At 31.8% G+C, this 24,777-nt stretch overlaps 1 protein-coding gene across 2 annotated transcripts in view; it reads left to right on the top strand.

The window, feature by feature from the left end:
* Positions 1–24,777, top strand: part of LOC129941415 (serine-rich adhesin for platelets) — a 184,068-nt gene that overhangs the window by 139,934 nt on the left and 19,357 nt on the right. For both annotated transcript variants that reach the window (XM_056050037.1, XM_056050036.1), the window contains exons 3-5: positions 3,940–4,124; positions 14,048–14,716; positions 19,155–19,513. In XM_056050037.1, coding sequence (XP_055906012.1) covers positions 3,940–4,124; positions 14,048–14,716; positions 19,155–19,513 — 1,213 coding nt within the window. The remainder of the gene's footprint in view (positions 1–3,939; positions 4,125–14,047; positions 14,717–19,154; positions 19,514–24,777) is intronic.

Raw genomic sequence — 24,777 nt, 5'->3', positions numbered from 1 at the left:
TTATATTGTTCTTGCCAAGATATATAGAGATCTTACCAGCTTGGCGATCGAATTCAAAAAGCGACAATTCAAGTTTTCTTACAATAATAATTGATTTACATAAATGCTGGAAGCAAAAGCTTTCATTAACAACACATTTCATGCATTGTAGATGGCAAATGACCGTTTATATTGTCATTTAGCATTGATTTCAAATGTAATTTACAAACAATTGTAGAAAGGGATTATCTTTGAAACCGAGTAGCAAAAAAATCAAAAAGAAACATTTCATACTGTAAAGTGTACAATGTTTAATAATTAAAGTAAGATGTTTAGATTCAATATAAATTAAATTAAATCAATATAAATAATGAAGTAAAAAAGATTTAAGTTGTCAATGTAATAAAACAAAGCGATTTAAATCACAAACAGTACCAAAAATTGTTAAAAAATAATGTTGGATTCTCAATATCTCGAGAATAAATGAAGGTTAATTTCATTCTGTGTTATTTTTTTTTTAAATATCAAATCTATTTTTGTTTATATAAGAAATAAAACCTTTCAGGAAATGCTACTAAATTAGCTAAAATTGGTCTTCGACTAAAAATGTCGGGAACAAAATTAGATTTTGTAAATTTTTAATTATTTTTTTCAGAAAAATTCACCTTACAATTGAAAAAAAAAAACAATTTTGATAAGAAGGGGCTCTCAACTTGAGGACATTGACTTCTATTGTTTTTCTGATACAAAATGTTGTTTCACAATACTATGTTTTTTTCTGTCACAAATACAAAACAATACTTTTTTAAAGGCTTAATTTGCCCTAAATCAGAATCTTGACAAAAATTATTCTCAAGCCGTTATGTTTTTTTCTGTCAAAAAACTATTTCAGCATAAAAAGTTCAGTGTTTCTTTAAGATCGATGTGGCAAAGGTGAAATCTATGAAGATTTTCCAAAATTGTATGAAGAACTAGAATCGGACAAAATACAGGTGGGCAATTTCTTGTACAGTTAGTACCTAAATGAAGATTCTTGTCTAGTTAGAGGACAATATTCGGAAGGTTACCGCCGACATGATGCCTCAAATTTCTCCATATGTGGCAAAAAGTTGTAGAAAATTAAGCCTCTAGACTGAAATATATTTTTGCAATGGCAAACCCTTATCTTAATAAAAAAAAAAATTCTTGGCGATAATATAAAATTATAAGCGTTTCAGATCTTATTCTGTCAGCACATCAAAAAAACACCCTACATACAATTAAATTTAAACCCTAAACCATAACCATTGTTCGATTCCCTCAAGATCCCTACATCTGATTATGTCTCTGACTATACTCGTATAAAGGAAATGCATGTTTAGGTAATGCCATTAATGAATCCCACCTCTGAGTCTAAACTGTTGTTAGCACTTTATTGTCATTCATCTTAAAAATATATCGAAGTTTATTATTAGCTTCATTACTCTTTTGTCACTGTTCTTCTTGATTTTCAAAATGTTCGTTAAATATTTTATCTTTATATAAATTATTTTACAACAGCGTTTCAATAGAAACGTTTTTATCCTATAAATTGTCAAATTCCATTGAAATATGGCTACGATGTCGAAAGATTAAAAAACCTCTACAAAATCAGAGATTTTAGAACTTGAACCCTTTAGAACCCTAAAATTTAAAATTTCTTATTTTTTGCTAAATTTAGAATAAAAGGATTTCAGAATTCTAAATATAATTTGCAAAGTTTGTTGTTTAGTAAAACAAAAAGAAAAAATAATTTACAAAATAATAAAACTTTTTTTAGAAAAGACTTTGTACTTTGCAAATTTCAGTTTGGTGAAACTTTTCTATTCATTTATTTTTTTATTTGCTGAATGAAAGTGCAAATTTGCAAAGCGAATAATGTTTGGTAAAATTGGACCTTGGTTCCTCTATAGATTCTGTTTGATCAATTTATACCAATCATTAACTCCTGATTTCGTTAAAAATTGGTCATCGATAGTATTTTCCTTGCGTCATAGAGTATAATTTTGGATTCGTATTTAGATTAATGCCATCAAAAACCTTCGTATCCCGTATTGTTGGATATTCCATCAACGTCATGAGTATCCTGAATTATCCTGGAACGCCATAAAAACAACAAAACTTACATTGTCGACTGATCGAGTATTAAAAAAGCCTTAAAACATAATAAAACCTTCCATTCTCTTTAAATTTCATTACATACTAATTGCTTGGGTAATCAGTCGCTTATGACAACCAAAACCTAAACAACTAAAAGAGTATACGTTTGAATCACCATTTTTGTAGTAGGGGTAATTTTAATAAGTTTAATATCATTAAACGATTCATAATTGTAAATGGCAAACATTCAAATAATATTTTGACACTTTAAATGACAGCTGCGTTTGACAGGTAACAAATGTCAGCGCTTTTATTTGTAGAGATATCGAAAATTATTCTATTTTTTTTCCTCAAATACTTACAAATAAAGCCTAGTACCCTGCTCTGCTGATGCGGAAACGAAATTTCCCATACAAAAATGACATGACGAAATCATAAACTAAAAATTTCGCTGTGCTTTTGGTTTTTCAGTACGCTGCTCAACGACGAAATGTGTCATTTTAGTGGATAGCTGTACTAGATTTCCTAGTTCAATTCTCCACTCTTTTCGTTCTCAATTTAATTGCCAGGCAAAATTTTGACGTTTAATTTATTTATTGAAAAAAATGTTTTACAAATTAAAATTGAAAAAAATTGTTTACTCGTGACTGTCGGTGTTTTGATTTGGATTTATCTTTGATTTAAAATTTAATAAAATGGATTTTTCTAATGTGTTCCAACATTACATTTCTGAATCGAAAACTCAGGATGTTATTGGTGATGTGCAAGAAGTGATAAAGACAAGCAGTGAACTTTAATTTCGAAAAAATTAGCCGGAAAAAAAAATTGATTTCTCTTCGGAGGAAAAAAAGAAACCTCGTTGGTCGAAGCCAGTGAAGCTATTTGGAAGTTGGCGCATAGGCTTCACAAAAATAAATTAGCCGTTGCGAGCCTCTGAAGTTATATAGCTGCAGAAATGAAAAAAACCAGGTACTAGCTGCTCAATAGAATGTTAATAAATAGAATTCCGTATGTTAGCTTTTTTTATTCCATTTGAAGATTGCAGAGCAATGTGCGTTCAAGAGGAAGTCGGGTAGTGAGGCCGATCCTGGCTTTGCAGATCAAGGCGAGACATTACAGGAAGAATCCCAGGAGATAGGCTGGGAATTCAATTGTTTTTGAAAACTTACAGAACTCTCCACAAATATTTGTCCGCTGTGGTTTTCGTTTTCATTTTGCTCTGCACTTAAAGACCGCCGAAAATATTCGTTTCACTTCAGCTACGTACTAGGCTTAACTGTGAGAGTTTGTATTTTCTCATTGTCTTTCCCTTATTTATCCAACAAGGAAAAGACAATGAGAACAGTACAATTACTAAATAAATAGTGTAATGGAGTAATACGTTACAAACGCCTACTCCTTTCTTTATTTTCGTTAGTTTTATTTCTAATTCCTATTCGTCAGTTTGATAATCATTCTATTTTGCTCTAAATAGTAGCTTGTTAACGTCAACTATTTTATGAAACTCCAATAAAAAAGTTCTTAATTAAAAATAAACCTATGAAAATCAAGAGAAAGTTTAATTGACCATCACTTTCAAAATTGTACAAGGTCTTTCTAAAGCTATATTTCTAATTGCAATGTTAATGAGTTGTATAACTTTTTCCTTTCTTTTTTAGCTTCAAATAATTGTTGTTAAGGATTCAACCATAAAAACACACAATTTCTCGATGTAATTTTATTTTTACATGCTACATAAATTGTTATACAAAAACACAATATTAAGCTAAAATACCAAACAAAATAAAATGCTAAAAGAACTCATTTAATTAAATGTATTTCTATGTTCTCTTTCATTAACAGACAATTAAATGCTACCCTAGAGCCATTGGCGTGCTTCGACAGCAATATTCTCAAGCTGCTGCCAACCGAAATAATAGCATTCGGAAAATTGGTCAGTGACCAAAGGCCGGATGTTTTACGAATCAGCATTAATGGCCTACACCGATGGAGTCCGCAATTCGAGAATCGCATTTGGAAATATCTGGGTAAGTGGCTTGCTGACATTTTACGTCGGGTAAATCTGATGATATTCCTAAGGGTAAAGAGAGCAGGTTTACATATTCCATGTATGGTTATGGTATCGGATATATGGCGTGTGGGGCAGTAGTAGTCGGGTCGGGAAGCCAAGCAAAGTGCTCGACTATAACTTAGAGTGGGTTAATTGAATTTAATGAGCTATTTGTTGGCGTTGTTTTCTACAAGTGCATATACTCGTACTTTAATACCGCCTACCTAAAAAGGGAGTGAGACGGGTGGAGGAATAGAAGGTAGAATAATATGGTCTTTACAATTTGAAGTACATAAAACGTGCTGTTTCTAAAAGTGGAGGTGTGTGCTTTTAATGGAAATGGTGTTCGGTGCGAAGTGTAATTATAATTTATTGGATTTGCAAAAGGTTGTGAGAGCTCCCTTCCCAATCCCAACATCAGAAATATCCACCTATGACATTGTAAGGGTGAATTCAATAAAACAAACATTCAAGAATAAAAAAAACACGGAAAGAAAAACTCGCAGACGGGCTTAAAGGATTGCAATATTGCAACATATGGTGTTGGTAGAGGTGTTGTAGTCGTAGTCGTAATGTCGTATCCAGTTTTATAAAGAGCTTGTTTAAAATGCTCTTCTGGCAGCTTTGTAGTTATGTAGGTGAGGTACTGTTTTATGCATTAGTTCATTCGTTCCAGAAAAGGAGGTTAGAATAAAATGTTTCGAATGTCGTTCAAAACAGATGAACATTGAAAATATGGTACTTCTTCTGGGATAATGGGTTAATTTAAAAACAGAAGAAGTATAATCGTTACACAAAAATCGAGATAAAGGCGGTTGTGTGTTGAGTCTGAAATTTGAAAGAGGTACTTTAGGATAGCATGAGAAGCTTTATAATTTCAGATTTAATTTCATATTTTTTATTTTGATTCTAAGAAACAATTATATTTTTTAAGTTTTGAATGAGATATCAACTGTATCAATTTTCTAGGCACTTGAAATTGTATGTGCATATGTTTATTCATAATAATACAATTTTTTATTTGTTGGGTAAATTTGAATTATCTACATAGATTAATATCCAAAGTATTTAAAAAACGTTCTCCAAATAAACACACAACTACATATCCCATTTCTTACAACATCCTCAACACAAATCAGTGTTACAAGTCAGCATTACTTCTCATGATTGATAAAACAAGAGTAGACCGAGAATTTAAATTTTGTTATACTGACACTACTTGACTTATCCAAAGTTCTTGACAGCGTAAATCACTAGGTATTTTTAAGAAAACTACAAATAGTTTTTGGATTTACGACCGAGTCGTGCAAACTGATTCGCTCATTTCCTATCAGCAAACAGCAATGTGCTGTAGGAAATTGTAGTTCGTCTAGTTTTGTTTACGTTCTTCACAATGCTCCTCAAGGCTTGATACTCGCTCCACTTCTTTTCATAATACATATTTGGTTTTTCTTCCTTCATTTGATCAGATTTTTTTCTATTCTGAGCAATGAAGTGGTTTTAAGCTACTGACAAACGATGATATACGTCGCCCAAAACTGTAGTTCCCTCATTCAAATAGTTATCTTATTTTTACTTCACCAAAATTGCTCTACCATTTCTTACTCTCATCTTCAATTTTGAATCACCTAAAGAATCTTTGAAATTGTTCATTTATTTTTTCAGTTTTATTTTCTATTTTGAAAAATTAATCTTTAAATTTTAATTTGTGTAGTAGCCCCAACTTCAATATTCAGTTTAATTATCCACACTATCTCATAATTTTGTTTAAAGATGCCCATCAGATTTTACTGTTTAACATTAAAAAAAAAAAGATTCACTATTTCTAGCTGAATAGTTTTCAACAGAAAAAAATTAAAACTGTGTTTAGCTTAGCAATAAAAAAAAAAAACATTTTTGGTTGTCCTTAGCATTTTCAAAGGTCATATTTTAAAACCTTACGTGATAGAAATAATTTAAGGGACGATTCCAATTCGGACAACTCAATCCTTTATTTCCTAGTGAGACAGAATAAAAATCAATTTTTGTCGACCAGTGTAAGATCCAAATTCAATTTTTATTGAAAACGGGGCACGGGAACATGGCTTACCAGTAAACAAAATTTAATATATTTAATAATTTAAAATATCAGTTACTCAGAAGCCATATAGATTAAGCAACTTAATTTTGGAGTAGCCATTTTGTGAAATTATTTGAAATATTCAAAATAAGTATAGCGTTCTCTTTATCTACTCATTTAATATCCAGATTTTTAAAGTAGGTGCTTACAGAATTTTTAGGGAAAACTTCAAAATTCATTGAGATGTATAGAACTGCAACAACTTAAATAAAATTCTACACCTTTAAGCGGAGAAAATATGAATTCTTTAGGTTAGAACTCCCTAAAAGATTATTTCAGTCGGTTTTAGCACGATTATCTCCATGAATTCTCTTCCCCATACGTGTCCTAAATTCCAAGTGCATTCGCCGTTTTCGCACGGAGTGCAATGCACAGCACATCAACAATGGCACTGAAAATGCTTGAAATCTGATTAAAGGACGAAGGATTTTTCATGCTTTGTGTCTATGCTCCAGCATTTTATATAGACATAGATAGTATATAGCTTTTGGCTGATGCTGATGTTCGTTTCCTGTTCTAGGTTTAGCCACCAGGGTTTAAGCATCATTCATTGCAATCACAAACTCACTTCATCTAAGCGGTTTTTTATAGGAGGTCCCTTGGTGCGAGGTCGTTGTCATATATTCTACGATGAAATGTTGAATTTAACAATGTGCATAAATGTAACACAAAAGGTCCAAAGGGTTATTTGAACACATCTCCGGACGGATTAGTCCTCCAGCAATGTTTTTCATCAACAAGCCTTCAACTGCAACTGCAACACTTCAAATTCAACTTCAACACATAACCATATCGAATCATGACGCTCTTGTGTACATTGTTGCCAAGCGGCAATTTAATATATTTCAAGTGTGTCCTTTTTCGTAATTAATCGTTTAATGTATCGTTTTTATTTTGATCAAAAACAACAAAATTTAAATATTGGTTTGGATTCATTGTTTTGTTGGTTTACCATAAGTTTCCTTTGTCCGGTGAATAATCTGTCGTTCATCGGTCGTCCGTCCCACAATATAGGCTCAAAAGTTGTTGTTGAAATGTTGGCATAGTTACGCGCGTGTAATTGCATTTTGCAACAAACTGATGCATGCGTTTTGTACTATATGTATATCCTTTGGTTTTTGATGATGCACATTCCAACTATGCACCCAAATGCAAATAGATTGCAACCGGATATTATGAGAAGTCGCATTCCAAACAGAGAATTATTGTGGCCAAAATAGAAATTGTGTGTTTTTGCTGCATGCATTGCATATGGCCCGGCAGATATGAAAATAAAATAAATAACGACCGTGGCTATGTTGGATAACTATGGCTGAAGGCGAATATGGAAAATTAATCGGGGATGGATTTGGATTGGTAATTGAAATGTTGGAAGAGCAAACTAAAGTCATTAAGTATAGGAAAATATAAACAAACGCTCAATAGAACTATACCTGCTGGAAAAATACTAATAACTCTACTTTTGGAGTCCACGGGGGATTTTCATATTTCAAATAGAAAATTAAAGAGGATCATTAAAACAGAAAATACTCTTTATTTTGTACAATTTTATGAATTACACAAACAAAAGAAACTAAGGACATGTATTTTCTACTATTCCAAAAAAAAATGGCAATTTCTAAAAGTGCAATCTTCATTTTTTAAATAAGCGATTTGAAGCAATATCTATCAATATTGCTCTTTCACTCGAAATAATATTAAAATCCATTCAAAATGCAAATTTTAGTCGTGAAATTCATTTTTATCAATATCAATTCTTTTTTCTTCTAAGTTTCGGTGTGATTTGAAATTGAATGACAAAAGAAATATTTTCAATTTTAGAAAATGAAGCTTTTGTGCACTAAATTTGTAGTGCAAGAAGACATTTCAATATAACATTTCGAGTACAATATACAAGATCGTAGCAATAAAGCGTAGCATGGCATGAGCAACAAATTCCAAATTCCTAGTCAAATTTTGCATCTTGATTTTTCCGATTTCTTTCAACCCATAGAGAGTCTTCCGTTTCCAAAATTCCAACAGTCCCGAAAAGTTTTTTTCCGAAAGTAAACAATTTAAGCTTTATTGTACATTGAATTCTCGTTCATGCGGAAAACAAATCCACTATCATGAAACACATTGGCCACTGCATTTAAAGCAAAGGACCCGACACGGCTAAACAGATTCCGCTGGCCTTGATTGATAGTTCAAAGCTGGTCAAAAAGGTCTGCAGAAATGGTTTGTAGGTAGCAACAACATTAAAACGAAGATAAAAATCAACAAGTAGTTAATTTTTGTAGTGAAATCCACTAAAACTATCATTTGTCAGATAGTCAATAAGAGTGGGCTATTTTCCGATAGCGATCCAACTGAACGGAGGAGAAAAGAAAGGTCTAAAACTACAACAACGCTTATGCATAGAGCTTTCAATTTTCAAACAAATGTGAAGACTTCATACTTGGGATACTTGACTCAATGGCTATCATGACACGTCAGTTGGAAAGTCAAAATAGGGGTACGATATAACAGCAATCGAAATGTTTATTTTGGGTAATGCTGCGCTGTTGATACTTCCACAGTCTTATTTATTGTGCATTAACTCCTGGGCACCTCTTTTTAAGTTAATATTGCTCTGGTACCTGTTGTGTTTTTTGGCAAAAGCATTGAAAACTTGTAAAATGTAACCTATGATTTTTATAACATTTTTTGTTTTTAGAAACTATCAAGCCTGGTTCCGAACCTTCGAATATAACCTGCAATACAGAACCGTTAAGATTTCGCATACGATCTAGAAAACATTTTTGGTCCTTTTGCCCAGAGAGTTGCTTCGATTCTACAACCCGAAGAGTGTATTTCACTGTTTTTCTATTCTAAATAAATATACAAACATAATCCATCGATTAAAGTATTCGATACTATATTTAATATTAATTTTTAGATAAGTTATTCTTTCTTTTTTTAATCTAACTTACGTAAGAGTTTGACTAAATATATAAAATAAATTAGGAGTCGAAACAAAATCGTTGAGAACTAGGGCCTAGTGACTAACAACTCTCAACCATTCCTGTGTGCAAGTAATGTTATCAAACATGGAGGGGACCTACAGTTTTAAGCAGAATCCGAACGGCTAATTTAGGAAAACACTTTTCATGGCAAGAATTACATTTGGAGAATTTGTCAATGCCTTGCAGGAGGCAGTACATGTGAAAAAGCTTTAGATGACACAGGCAAGGATTGAACCCAATATCTCTGGCATAACAGTCCAACGCACTTACCATCATGCCACTACCAGAGTTTGACTACTCCTAGCAATATTTTCAGCATTTGTATTCCTTTCTTTTAAGTCGTTGGTTACTTTGTAGGTTTTCGTTTCTGTTATCAGTTGCATTTTTCCACAAAATTGCATTAAAAATAAATTAATAACAGTATTTTGCATATGGTAAAATAAATTTTATTTTAATATATTTATGTTTCGCTAAACAGTTTTTTGCGGCTTTTTAAGTTTTTATTTTTATACATAAAAATCCGATTGGATTAGTCTTACAAAATTACATTATGTAAACAAAAATGTTTTATGGAATGAAATAACTTGAAGTCAATGCTTTCATTTATTCTCAAGATACCACGTTGAAAATTAGTTTTTAGTTGGAGATTTGTATTTTCCTTAAAAAACTACCCATTGCGTTTTTCTAAAAATATTTTTATGAGATAAAATTAGTGTATCGCCAATATTTTTAAATTTTGAGGGCCGATGTTGATTTTGAATAAAGCACACATTATTAAAGAAATTACTATCATTGCTTTATATTATGATAATATTGGTAAGGTTCAATTACATAAGCAATAAAATATCGTCCAAATGGCAGCCAGAAATTCGGCGGAACACCTCAATCCGATGGCTCAATTTTCGAAGACGCTGACACATAATTGCCATTCTATGTCTTAAATGCGGTGAACCATTTCATCATTTAGCTTTTGAATTGTTGCTGGCTTTCGACGTGAACCTTTTTTTCGCTCTTTGTGTGTGCCGTATTTTTTCGACAGTCACAAAAATGTGGCAACTCTGCTTCTTGTTGAATCCACTGAGGTGAAAATGTCACTCCAGGCTTTATTTCTTGAGTCAATTGCACATTGTAAGCGTGTAAATGCAAGTCTTTATGCAAAATGTTCATCACCGACGAACGTATGTGCAATTGTTGGTCACGAAGATGAGTTGAGGTCGACGGCTCTCCAGCCACACTAACGTGAACTTGACGTTAAGGTGTAGTTCACATTCAACATCAGCCATTCTAATTTAACCAGCCTCTATTTTTTTTCAAGTTTGTTTTTATTTATAAAAAACGATCTTTGAATTATTTTAATATTAATGCAAAAGTGGTTTCATGCCACAATTTATTATATTAAATTTTATTCCTTGCCCTTATTGGTTCTTTACAAGCACCTAATTTATAATTTGGTATTTTTTTAAAATTACTATAGTAAAACAAACTACCCGCTTAATTTTCTTTTAAGCATCTTAATGCATCTTTGAATGTATTATTTAAAGTCTATATCTTTACTGGTTCATGAGATATGGCCAACGAAAACCGATATCCTGAACGAACGTACAATATGAATATCTGCCCAAATATTAAAGGAAAAGTTTAGATCAAAAATAATAAATGAGAACAAAATTTGAATAACGTGATATTACCCACAGTTCCTACACTATAAATCACATTAATTTCATAGATTTCAAAAGCGTTATAAAGAGAGTTATTTATATACCTCCAACTTTCCAGAAGTTTGCTTTATTGGCCACAAACATCATTAAAAAATTTCTACAAACTCTCAAATAAGTCCACAAAGTTAAAAGAATAAAAAATCAACTTAAAACTTCTATACTTTAAGTAAAGCTTTTTTTCAGTATTTATAAACAATAACGAGGTATTAGCCATACTTAAACACTCAAACTGCATTGTAACAAATCCATCCCTGTTTCAATTTAGACACATACTGAAAAAGACCATAAGCAAACGTACAGTTGGCGGAATATATGAACTAATGCCAGATGAACGATTTATTTTCTTTAAGTGGTTTTCCTTTTTTTCCTTTATCACACAATGTATATGCATAGATGCTTTCGCCGCTGTAGCTTAAGCAAAGAAAGGACTCTTTAGTATGCAGAGCCATATGGTTGTTTCATTGCGGTATTTTCCTACTCGTGATGTGTATAAATGTTGCCGGGTTATACGGGGCGTATGCGTAACATATTTTGTATTCATTCGCTCTGTTTGTGTGTGTGGGCAGAATAAGGATCTCAGACCAGACAATTCCCCCTTGGGATAAGAAGGGTGGAATTATTATTATTTCTACTTTTTTATTCTTTCGTTGTCCTTTATTCTTATACTTTTGGTCGTCTTCATTAAAATGTTGGACAATGTGTGGGCAAATGAAGGTTGTGCACATTTTGTTGCAACTTTTGTACATTTCTTCTTTTTTATTTTTACTACAGAGTTGAGTTTTTGCATTTTTAATTTTTGCTGTCCATTGCTCTGTTAGTTCTGTTGGTGGTGAAATATAATTAAGCGGTTTCGTAGTTGGCTGAAGGTTAGATGAATGAAGCTTAATTTGAAAAGAACAAAAAGGAGGTTGTTTTTTTTCAAGTTTCTTTTGTTATTTTTTTCTGGTATGATGACAGAGAAGTTTTGGAAAAATATTTGCTTTCGACACCCGAGGTTTCTAATTAATTAGAGACGTGTTAGGTGGTTTGCGGAAGTGGCTTAAAAAGATATTGACTTTTTTGTCATAGTTTTTGTTTTTAAAGGAGTTGTGGGGTTAAACTGAATGTTTCTACTGGATTGTTTTTAAATTCTTACGAGTTTAAGTTTAACTGGATGAAAAAATAGATTAAATTTGCATTTTTTGTGAAAATATTGTTAAAGCATGAAAGTTATAATTTTCTTTTAACAGTTTTTTCGTTAAGGTATTTAATAATGTTACAAATGTGCACTATTGTTGGCTTTATAGTTGATGTTTACGGCTGTCAGATCTGTCACCGCTACTTTAAATTTTTGGTTGACAGATTTTGAGAGATTCTACCCAAGGAGTTGAAAAAGTATCCAAGAGTAGTATTGCTGATATTGCACAAGAGAAGTTGAAAGTTGTATTACCACACTTATTTATTCTAGAATTTTACAGTTTTTTTTTCAATTTTAAATTGTTTTCGATGTTACTGAATTTTTTGAATTTACAGCATTTATTACATAGTTTTGATAAAAAGGGTGATTTTTTTAAGGTTACATATCTTATAAATAAAATAAAATAAAAATTGTTTCTTTAAATTAACATGAAATTTATATAAATCGGCTATAACGCAGGTAATGTTGTCTTCCAAGTGGTCTAACGTTTCGAGCTTATAGGCAAAGACTTGCAGCTTCAAATATCCCCACAGAAAATAGTCGAGCTGTATGATATGTTGTGCTTTCTAGTTGAATCACAGCTCCTGCACATCAAATTTTTGTAATTATTAAACGAAAAAGTCAGTAATCATGTCTATAGCAGTCACTAATGTCTTTAAAATTCTGGCCAGCATAGTTTTTAAGGAAGTATGGACCAATTATTCCACCAATACATAAAGCACATCAAATTTTGTGTTTAAAATGCCCCTAAAAACGTTACCTGTTTTTTTCTTAAGTTGGTGGTTCAAAATTGTATATAGATAAAAGAAAGTCGTGTGAGTTATACTCAAGAACGGCCGTAGTGATTAATTGAAGGTAGCTTAAAAACGTGAGACGCGCATAGGATGCTCTATGTGCGACCGCTTTTCCACGTGACATAAAGCGTCAAAGTTAATGCAAAACGCAAATGACAATGTTTTTGGCTCATTATATCCATTGCTTTGGCGAAACACCTATGTTACTATCGAATCCAAGTTTTTTACTCTCTGGATTCACCTGAATTACCACCGCACATTTTACGCCTAAAGGTTGGCTCCCAAGGCTCTTCCTTGAAAGTTTGTATTTTAAATCTGCAATATCCTTGTTTTTCCGTTCAAATGTTGTCAAGACCTTCTGCGTTGTTTATTCTAAACCAAAAGAAATGTCGTGCCAGACAAAGTACTTAACTGAAAACTGCAAACTATGCACCAAAATACATAACTAATAAAAAATCACTTGCAAATGAACTAAGTAAAATACAAAATCTGCTTATTTACAGCCTTTAAGACGAAACAGAGTTCGTCGGGTTAGCTATGTAATTCATTTTATTTTTGTAATGTTGAAATGTTTGCGACTTTTTAAAATTTATGCCACGCTTTTCTATTTGCTTATGAATTTCGCAAACGACTTTCGGATGCACCATAAAACATTGCTGAAATATTTACAAATTTTTTTGTTTGTAATTATATTTATTTATTTCAAAAGCTTTTTTTACTTGAGATTATTTTGATTTTTCCGACAGTAAAAGAGAACAAACCAACACAAATGCTTCAACCATAAACCAATAAGTATCCATATCCACCCTTCAAGGTTAATGCATATTTTTAGTATGAGTTCGCTATATCAGGAACAACTCGATATAAAAATTAACACAAAAAGATTATCGGCTTCAATTTTTTTTTCAGGACTTCGCAGACAAAGAAGAAAACGGAAAAAAATATCGAAAAAATACGATTTCATTAAATTTTCAATTTTCCACCATTCCTTTTCGTTTTCTTTTTTATGTTATTATTAATATTAAAATGTCTGTATGTATCCTTTTTAGTTGATTATAAAATGTCTCTCTTTTTTCTTTTTCCCGTGTTGCTCGTTGTTGCTGTCTAGGTTGGGATGATTGGAGCGATTTTACTCTTTGCAGCGTTCAATGCGGCAAAGGTGTCCAACAACGATTTCGACGATGTCTGCTCGACAATCCAATGATAAACATCAACATGAACAGCAATATGAATGGCAATGAGATGCAGCAGAGACAACAGCAGGAGGATATGTTGGATGTCAGTAGAAAGAGCAACAGCAGCAGTAGTAGCAGAAGTAGTAATAGTAGTCCGACGTCAGATGTGTCCAATCAACAGAAACAACATCATAACCATCATCATCGTCAATTGCTGTTTCTCCATTCAAGAGGAAGTAGCAACAGCATCAGCGGCAGCAGTGTCAGTAGTAGCAGGAGTGGCATCAGCAGTAGTAGTGGTAGCAATAGTAATGGTAGAAGTAGAAATCATTCGACCGGTTCGGATAAGGACACCACTAGCAGCAGTTACATCACAAATGGAATAAAATCAACCATCACAGGACGAAGAGGCATTGCATCAGGAGATGCAGTAGGTAGTGGAGTAGCAGGAGGTGCAACAGCAACAGCAGCAGCAACTGACAGTATTTCCTTAAATAAATTGAAGAAACGTAGGAAACGGAAGAAAGCCAAAAGCCTGTCAACAATGTCCTGCGAAGGATATAACATCGAACAGAGAAATTGCAATACATTCGAGTGTACTGGTAAGTTGGGTTTTAATATTTATTCTATTTTTGAAAAAGAAAAATTAAAAAAAGGAATTTCACAAGCATTGATTGTATTTTAAAATATTTAGTGGGGGTTTCATAAGCTTCTTAAAATGTTCCGTAAACACGTATTTTTTCAATATTCTTTAAATTAGTTAAAATCATTATTTTTTGTAAAAAATCTGCTTTATTAGCTTTAAAATGGGGATTGGCGATAAATCCCTGATAAGAGACCACACATTTTTTTGTCAACGGTACTGCGCTTCGGAAGAACTCACCAGAAGTTATTTTTTGTTATGAAAAGTGAACTTTCAAATAAGCCGTTCGAATTCGACCTAAAAACTTTAAGCTTAAAATTGGGCGAGAATTGTATATTCCTAGGCCCTAATTCTCAACGGACTATTGTACCACGTCATTTATTTAATTTTGTGTGTCAAAGTTCTGTATCACAAAAGTTGACGGTGTTTCACTTTGATTAGATATAAAAATTATATACTGATCGTTCGGAAATCACATAAAGAATTTTGTAATATAAAAAAAATTGCAATTGCACATCTATTTTTCACTAAAAATGTATTTTTATATTTTCCGCACGAAAAATCCTTTTCCTGAACAACTGATTGTTCAAAAAGGAAACGAAACGTTCCACTAATTTGTGTTCCAATTTCACACAATTCCAATGACTTATTTCCGTCAGTAAAAAGTTGTCGCTGGATTCCAATCATGAAATTTCTTTCAATGACAGAAATGTTTAATGATCGCTATAAACGACCTATGTGAAAAATTGTTTCTTTTCAATAATGAAAACAAATGATAGCTATAACTGGCGTAATAAACAGAATTACTAAGTGAAAGTTCTAAAACAAATATGTTTAAGAAAAAGTTTTATATCAACTTTTAAGTAATACTTCTTAGCAAAACATTGTAAGGAAGTACAATTTACTAATATTCTTTCAATAAACGCGAATTTCATATGTTTCTAAATGCTGTAATTTCAAAAGTTTTTAGAATATGAATATGAATAAAATACCAATAATTATCATCTTCTACATGCCTTTTTTATTACATTCTAATACAACATTTGCTCTGGATTTCAAAAAAACAAAATGCATTAATTCAAGTGCTGTCTTTTTTCTACAGATAGTTTAAAAACAGTACTATGCAAAACACACTTTGTAAAAATGTCATATTTCGTGATGAGAAATTTGGAGATACAATATTTTTACTTACACTGTTTTGTTCATTAATTATTTAGCTACACCTTATTCTAAGTTTACAGTGCCTTGATACAAATTAAAGACATACACAATTATGAAACAATGTCATACAGAATTTTGAAAAACATGTCCTTTATTTATGTTCAAGTAAGTTTTTCAAAGAAAGTGATTTTGAAATGGTGTGAAATGTTTAAAAAAATCTGTTTGAAACCATGAAGCTATAAAAATCACTTGTATTTTATAAAATTGTTTAGATAATGAAATAAGTACATTAAGTGTTAACTAGTTTTGTATTTTTTAAATGTTCCGAATGATCTTTTATAACAAACTATTAGTTTTTTTTCAACTGAATACAAAGAACAGTAACCTAGTCAGTTAACTTATATTCTGTTCAATTGAATTGTGGGTCTAAGAGTTTTCAAGTTACAAAAATTCCAAAATTATCTAAACAACGTTTCCAAGAAAATAAAATTAAAATACTAGAACTCTTATACTGATCCAAAATAAGAATATTAAATAATAATATAAATTCTTATTCACATGCCAAAAAAAAACTAAAACTTAAAATTTTTTTATTTATTTAGAGATTTGGAAACAATGAGATCTAATATATTTTTTTCTGTAGCCTTATCCCCTGACATAAAAAGGGCCTTGATGAACAAATTTTGTTTGGAAATTGTTTATAAAATATCTCTTATCAGAAAACCCAACGTTCTGAACGGAGAGCTATGAACGCAACTTAGTCAAAAATAGCCAACAAATCAAAAATGCCGAAGTTAACGTTCGTCCGATGTAAATGTTTATTGAACTAGCCCATTAACTACCTTCTTATTATATTTACAATTTAAAAAATCATATTTCCGGATTCTACACAATGCTTCGCTTGATAGTTGGTTTAAGTTCTGCTTGTCCTACATTGAGATTGTGGAACCTAAAAAAGTGAAAAGAGTGAAATTTTAGAAATCACCTTTTTGATTTTATACCATTTTGTGGATTTGTGGCATTCAAATGGAGGTGAAAGTGTTCCACTACATTTTCTTTCCTCGAATTTCAATTAAATACCTACATATTTATGACTTGGGCATGGAGGTCCACATAACCCATATTTGTATTCTAATTCTTGACCAAAAGAGGCTGCGGTCAATCACTTTTTTTGTTGCTTCTGGCTCTTCTTTTTCAAAATATCACATAACTTATTTGAGACTATTGTAACTGTGTTGTTGTCTTTCTATTTTATTAAAAGCAATTTATAAGTGAATCGTATTTTAAATCAACACGTCTTTGTAAGTGCTTAATCATATTTTGTAGGTCGGGTGTCACGAGCCATTTCCGTTGCTCTGAAATGTTGATCTCTTTAGATTTGAGCTCATAGCTTGTGAACGAGTTGTCAAAAGAGATATCATGGTCCCTCAGATATTTTATGTCCTGGTCCAAAACCGCTCTTATAATTTAGCTGGCTACTTTTCATCGAATTTTTCACATTTTTAGATGCACAGTTTGTGGATGCCAAATTGGTATAAGTAATTATCTTTACATGACTTACGTCGTAGTCCTATTGACTATTTTGGTAGTACCCGTGGCGTGATGGTGAGTGCGTTAGACTGTCATGCAAGGGGTCTTGGGTTCAATCCCTGCCTGTACCAACTTAATTTAAAAAAAAAAAAATTCGCGGGTACTGCCTCTTGCGAGGAATTGACAAATCCTTCAAAAGTAATTCTTGTCATGGAAAAGTGCTTCCTCAAACAAGCCGTTCGGATTCGGCCTAAAATTGTAGGTCCCTTCATTCCTAACAACAGTACTCGCACACAGGAATGGTTGAAAGTTGTAAGCCCTGGTTCACAACGGACTGTTGCGCCACCCCATTTGATTTTGATTTTGGTAGTCAATATCACTATTTGGTAGTCAATTTTCAACCGATAACCGCGATAGTCAATAAAAATCGAAATCTAATTTGACTATCGGGTAGTAAATATAACAATCCTCGATAGTCAGATTTGGTTCTCAATATGACAACCAAGGTTGTCAATATGGCAACTACTACTGAAGTTGTTCTATTGACTACTTTTGTTGTCATATTGATTACTCAAAATTGACAATCGAAAATTGTTCTATTGACTATCAAGTAGTCAATTTAGGAAGTAAATACGACAACTTGGCCAAGTTGACTATCGACGATTGTTAATATGACAACTTTTTACTCTGTTTTCTGAAATCACCCAATTTTTGAATCATAGGCTTGTTCTAATCCATTGATTCGGATAGCAACCGAAACACATACTTCACCATAGATTCATCTATAAAAAAGTGTTCATACTTATAAAGGGCAACGTTGAAATTTTTTGCACACAAATCGACTGAGTTTTCGAAGTTTTGGCATTTCATCGTTCAATTTAAAGTGGGCTTTATCAGCGAAGGTGTAAATACATTTTTTAATTCATTTTTTTTAAATGGGTTCCTCGACAAGCAATTGCCAACAATAGGTGCATGTGTCCAGTAATTCTTTTAAAAATAGTTGTGTTGCTTTGTTTGGCCTGCATGCAACATAGTTTGGCATACAATAAGTTGTCTTTCGTCGGGATCCAAAAATGTCCGTATAGATCTGAAGTGCATTTTTGGATTCTACTCGGCTGACCAAATTGATTGTGTCTATATACCGATGGAGCAATCGACTACATCAACTCTACTTATAGGATGTTATCATCGCTGTTTAATACGTCGTCGTAGTCAGATGCTGAATATGAACATATTCAACCTGACCTGGAATATCAGGTGGTAATTCCTCTGTTTTCGCATTGTCTTCAACTGTATCCTCTTTGTCCTTCATGTAGCCCAGCGTAGATATATGAGATTCCTCCAGAGCAGAGTCAAAGTTTTGAAAACGTTTACCATAGAAGTGATAGGAAAGTTAACTTAAAAAAGTACAATGAAAAAGAATGGGTTAGTATATTTTTGAACCATTTCAAGTAATAAAATACTTCCTTTTCCTTAAAGTTACTGAACTAAATATTGTTGCTATTTTCCAATATTTTTGTAATTGTTTTGTTTGATTTTTTCTCCCAAATCAATCAGTACTTGTGAAATTTCTTAAAATTTATTTCTTCTCAAAATAAAAAGGACTTAAATAAAGAAGTCCTTTTTTCATATTCCTTCAAATATATACGATTTGTTCATATTTTCTTTCTATTTCTATTTTCGTGTTTTTAATTTTATTTTTTAAGACGACATAAGTGACTTATTAAAATTTTATAAAAAGTTCCTGCCACTTGAAGAATTACCAACTACTTTAGTGCCGCAACAGTCTGAATCATCGATGGTGCAGCAACAACAACAACAACAACAAATGCCAACAGTATCAGAACTGGCATCAGTAGGAGTTGGAGCGACTTTACCATCATCATCTTCGTCATCGTCATTATCGTTCTCCCTCTCGGCGGGTTCAAGTGTTCCTGCAGCGGCATCGTCGTCATCGTCGTCGGCAGCGTCAACAGCTTCTACAACACTTCTCCCAAACACCGGATACATAAGAAGCTGGAAAAATTCGCTGAATTTCACGCTAATGATCACATTGAGATTGAAGGTAAGTGCTTGTTTACAAAATATATAAAAATCCGCGAGTTCCTTCGTACAAAGGATATTTTTCCGTTCCAGGATTTATTTCTTTTTTTATCTTATGTGTGGGTACAGTTACTGTCGAGAAAAAGACAAGAAAGCTATGGTTCGTTGACAGGAATCAGAAAAGTAAGGAAAAGTAGGAAACAAAAATGACGCTTGTTACCATCAATCGTTTGAAGTTAGATCAGGAGATTATATAGGGATGGAAATAGGAATTGAAATTGGGGTTCAGGAGCCGGCTAGGGAACAGTGGTTAGTTAAATCTCTTCCCCTCGTTTTGTTTGGGTGAAATATGATTTTGATGAATACAGGGTTGAATCATTTTTTGACGACATGGTTGTTAGATCCAACTTAACTATGTTTACCCTGCGAATTGTATTGTCACACATGACAGAAACATAAAAGCTTTTCGGGCTTCTTTTTTTCTTTGTATACCTAGAAAAAAAGAGGGACCAAAAACCATGGAGCTATTAATCAGAATATTTGCTTGCTTGGCTATTTTATTTTTTTGGGGAAATTGGAGATGGTAAAGACATTTTGTCTGCGTCATCAACATCATTCACAAAAAGAAAAGAGCAAAATAAAAGACTACATTCTTTTAGAAATCAATCAAGACAGACTGACAAATGAGAACATTTGTCAGCCAATGGACAAGAGTGAGTTCGGATTTCCAAGAATTAAAAGGTTTTTGAATGAATTCAGTTGAAGTGAATTATTATGCTATATATGTTCACGATAATGTTCGAAATGTAATCATGTACTTATTTAGAAAAAGTTTATTAAATTATATGGATTTTTGCGTTAAAAATACATAGAATATCGAAATGGCATTTCAAGAAAAAAATTGTTTTGAATGATATGAATTAAGAGAAATGGTTTTTGATGTTTTACTTTTTAAAATTAATTAATTAGTTTTGTTTTTTTCATTGAAATTCGTGACGGTTTTCAACATCTATAATATCCAATATTTAGTTAAACTATTTATAGTATTTCATCCAATTTAAAAAAAAATATTCATAAACCTCATATAAATCTTTAGAAAAAGCTTAATCATGTATGCTAAAACGATTTTAAAGAAAAAAAGGTTTGAAAATAATTCCTATTTTTTTAGCGAATTTGTCCTGTAAACAGGGCTACATCATCATGTTTTTAAATTACATGAAATGCAAAAATATAAGAACAATATTCAAAACGGATGCTTAAAATCGGATTCGAAATCAGCCCTAAAATTTGACTCTAAAGCCCTTTTTTAAGGCCAAGTAAAAATTCCAAATTTTTCAAACTTTCCTTTTTTATATATGGTCTTTTTGAAAGCTGCGACTTGAATTTCATATAATTAACAGACTTATTCCTGAACAACTTTTTCAGATCGTGCAAATTTAATACCAAAATAATAGTTCGGAAGGAAAGTTTTGTCTAGCACATTATCTTGTATCAATATCGAAGAAATAGCCAATTCGGATCGTGCTGATAAAAAAGTAAAAGTAGTACAAACATTTTAGCATTTAAACAGAACTACTGAAATTTTAGCATGGCACTTTAAAGTAAAAGGCAATTGGAAAAAATATCAGAGCAACATTGAAAATGAACTGAAGAAAAACTGTATTTGACTTGATATATTAAAATAAAATGCGCGACTAGGTCTCAAAAACTTGCTCCTGTACTTAAAGAGTTTTATTAAAAAATACTACCTATATATAATTTAATATTTAAAAATATATATATTTTGTTTCGAAAATCTTAAATACGGTTTTTTTTTTTTAAATAAATTTCTTATTTAAAAAATTTTTCAAGTTTTATTTAAATATATCGTTAGTATCCAATTATTAAGAACATATTAAAAAACATTTAACATTTGATTTCGAATTTTGAAAAAAAAGTAAATATCTTTTTGGATCATAAGACAATATAACAGTTTGTGCAGAAAAAATAGTTATTGAAATCGAATATTTTGCGTTACTGAGAAAATAAAAAAAGAGGATGGGGTGCGTCCCACACTGATAACTTCCCCACCCGTTTGTCGATTTATCTTGCTTAAAGTTTGTCGGTTTTCGTGTTGAGTTAAAAAAGTTGTTAGTTGAATTATTCTTACAAATTGTCGACAGTATTTTTTATATAAGGAAATAGAAATAGTTTAAAAATTTATTTTTGTTAAATAGATTTTTAGTCAAAAACATATTGTTACCGATTTAAATAGCATTTCTTAAATTTTTACAAATTGGATGAATGAAATTAATTTGAGAGATATCACCATCACCAATTTCTACTAAATTTACGTACTATTTTTTGTAGATTTATGAAAAAACGGACTGTAAGATTTTTATAAAAAAAAACTACTGAATATCGAAAACAATATTTTGTGCAAAATAAAAAAAACTTTGAAGACAATATTTAAAATTTTTGAAAAACTATTTGAGTCGAAAGTAAATTTTTACTTTCTTTCTTACTTTTAAGTTTATATTTTTGGTAAGAAAACTATCAATTTGATTTTTCTCAACATTTTTCTGAATGTTGATAATAATATTTTTTAAAAGATAAAAGTAGTTTTAAGCCAATATCTCAAAGTTTTGAAAAGATAGATGAGTCGAAAATCAATTTTTACCAACTTTTATTAATTATTTTGTTTAAGTTTTTATTTTTTGTAAAAAAACTGTCAATTCCATTTTTCCCAATTTTTTTCAGAATGTTGAAAACAATATTTCTTATAAGTTAAAATTAGTTGGAAGCCATAATTTCCAATTCTTAAAAAGATATTTGAGTCGAAGTTTTAAGTTTTTGTTAAAAAAAACTGTCAATTCGATTTTTCTCAAAATTTTACCAGGTGTTAAAAACGTTTTTTTTCGTCGCACAAAATTGTTTTTGAGATAAAATCATTTTTTATTCGTATAATTTTCAGGGTGACACATTTTTTTTCAGTTTTTTTTTTGATTTATAAAAAACCGTTAATTGGATTTTGTTCAAAAAATATGCTTATTTGTCATCACGCTAATATATTATATAAATATACATAAAATATTTAGGGTTAACCAAAATGTTCGCCTTATTTTAAACTGCTGTGGTAAGCAAACCACCCACGAAATTTTCTTGAGAGCCGTTTCTGCATCTTTTTGCCTTATTCTGTATTACAAAATTTATTTTAAGTCGATATCCCTTCTGGTTCTTGAGCGAATGTACTGACGTACGGACGTACGACCGTATATACACACGCACGCACAGACATCTTTCTAAAAATCTTTTATTTCGACTCTAGGGACCTTGAAACGTCGAGAAATGTCAACGTTTTCAATTTGACAAATCGGACCCATTACAATAACTTCCAATGAGAAGTAAATAACGGTTCTTTTAGGGTACCTCCTTGTACCAATTCAAAACTAATTTTGTGCCTATAAAAAAAGCCTCTGAAGAATTAGAATTTGAAGAATCTTAAAATTCCAAGGTTGAACTTGATCGAACCAATGGCGGCAACCGACAGGCCATTAAATGAGGAAAAACATAAAAATATTAATTTCTATTGTAAAGGGTTTTTTTACGTAAGCTTTTCAAGACAACGCATATAATTTAAAGCTATCTTTAAGAATATAGTATCTACCTTTATTGCAAAGATAAGAGATTGTCATTAGTTTTTAGAAATGATTCCGACAACTTTTTGCAGCAATTGCTAACTTTCAAAAAGACCAACTCTGAATTTATATCTGAACGATTCTTAAGTTTCTTGTGATTAGTATTTAATTCGGACGTTTCGAAACGTTTCAGAGAGAGCATTGAAGACGACCCCCACTCCGGCGCCCCGGCTAGTGCTTGTACGGGAGAAAGCATCAAAGAAGTCGAAAAACTTGTTCTCGAGGATGCCTGAATAAAGGTGAAAATGATGGCAGAGATCACCAAGCTTTCGACTGGTACCATTCACACCATCCTTCATGACCATCTTAACCTTTCAAAGGTCAGTGCAAGGTGGGTGCCACGAATGCTCACAGCGCCTCAGAAAAAAGTGAGAATCGCATGCTGTAGAGAGCTTTTGGAGATGTGTAGTGAGAACGCGGACGGTGTTATGCATCGGATTGTTACTGGGGACGAAACATGGGTTCACCACTATGACCCTGAAAGCAAACAAGAGTCCATGCAGTGGCATAAAAAAGGAACAGAACCCCCTGAAGAAGTTCAAAGTCACTCCGTCTGCCGGGAAGCTCATGGCCACAGTTTTTTGGGACTCAAAGGGAATCTTACTCATTGAGTACAAAAAAAGAGGTGAAACCATCAACGCCAAATCCTACGCTTCCACTTTGCATAATTTGCGGGAGGAAATTAAAAAGAAAGGACGGGGTAAACTCGCAGCGGGTGTGTTGCTTCTTCATGACAACGCTCCTGTTCACACTGCGCGAGTTTTCATTTCGTATTCAAGTATCGTAGATGTACATTCCAGACTTATATAAATGTTTCTTTTCTTTTCTGGAAATTTGTATTATTGGTTTTAGGCACTTTTCAGAATTTGGGAAATAATTTTGCTCGCCTTGAATTTCAGCAACCACAAACTTCCCTTAGTATTCGTTGAAAAATGAATGTTAATTTCTAAAATATAATTCCAAACAATTTTGAAATTTAAATGCGGTTATTTCAGGCATAATTTCTTGATTTCAATTTTCTTAAATTAAAATTGAATTTTGCATTCATTAACAATTTTCCTTGATTTTTTTAGTTCACATGAAAAAAAAATAGCATCAACATCTAAATACTGAACTTGTTTATAAAAAAAATTCAAAGAAGGACATGAAGAAAAAATTAAATAATTTCAGACGTTATATTCCAGGGACGCAGAAGTTTAAGTTATTGCAGCCCCATCAAGACCAAATCATAATATCGTAACTTATATAAAATTTAACACGAGTTCCCTATTTCGGGGTGTTTTATAAGCTTTTTATGAGTTGCAAGATTTGTAATGCTTAGCTGGTATAAAATAGAAATGTCTTAACCTGTGGTCTATTTCACCAAATTACAATTACAATCACAAATTTGTAATTGTAAACTACAGTTACAAATTTGTAAACTGATTTTCTGTTTCACAAACTACAAAATTCAATCCAACAAATTTGTAAGAAAAGAGACACAAAAAAAGGAAAAATTGTAATTTCTAATTACAAAAAAAGAAAAACAGTTTCACAGTTTGATTTCCAGACTTGTAAACTACAATTTGTTTTCACAAATTTGTAAGTCGGCGGGCAGAGAAGTTAGCTA

The sequence above is a fragment of the Eupeodes corollae genome, chromosome 1 (genome assembly GCF_945859685.1).
Source record: "Eupeodes corollae chromosome 1, idEupCoro1.1, whole genome shotgun sequence".
Taxonomy (NCBI): Eukaryota; Metazoa; Arthropoda; class Insecta; order Diptera; family Syrphidae; genus Eupeodes; species Eupeodes corollae.
The sequence above is the reverse complement of the archived record's forward strand: the minus strand, read 5'-3'. Positions and strand labels throughout refer to the sequence as shown.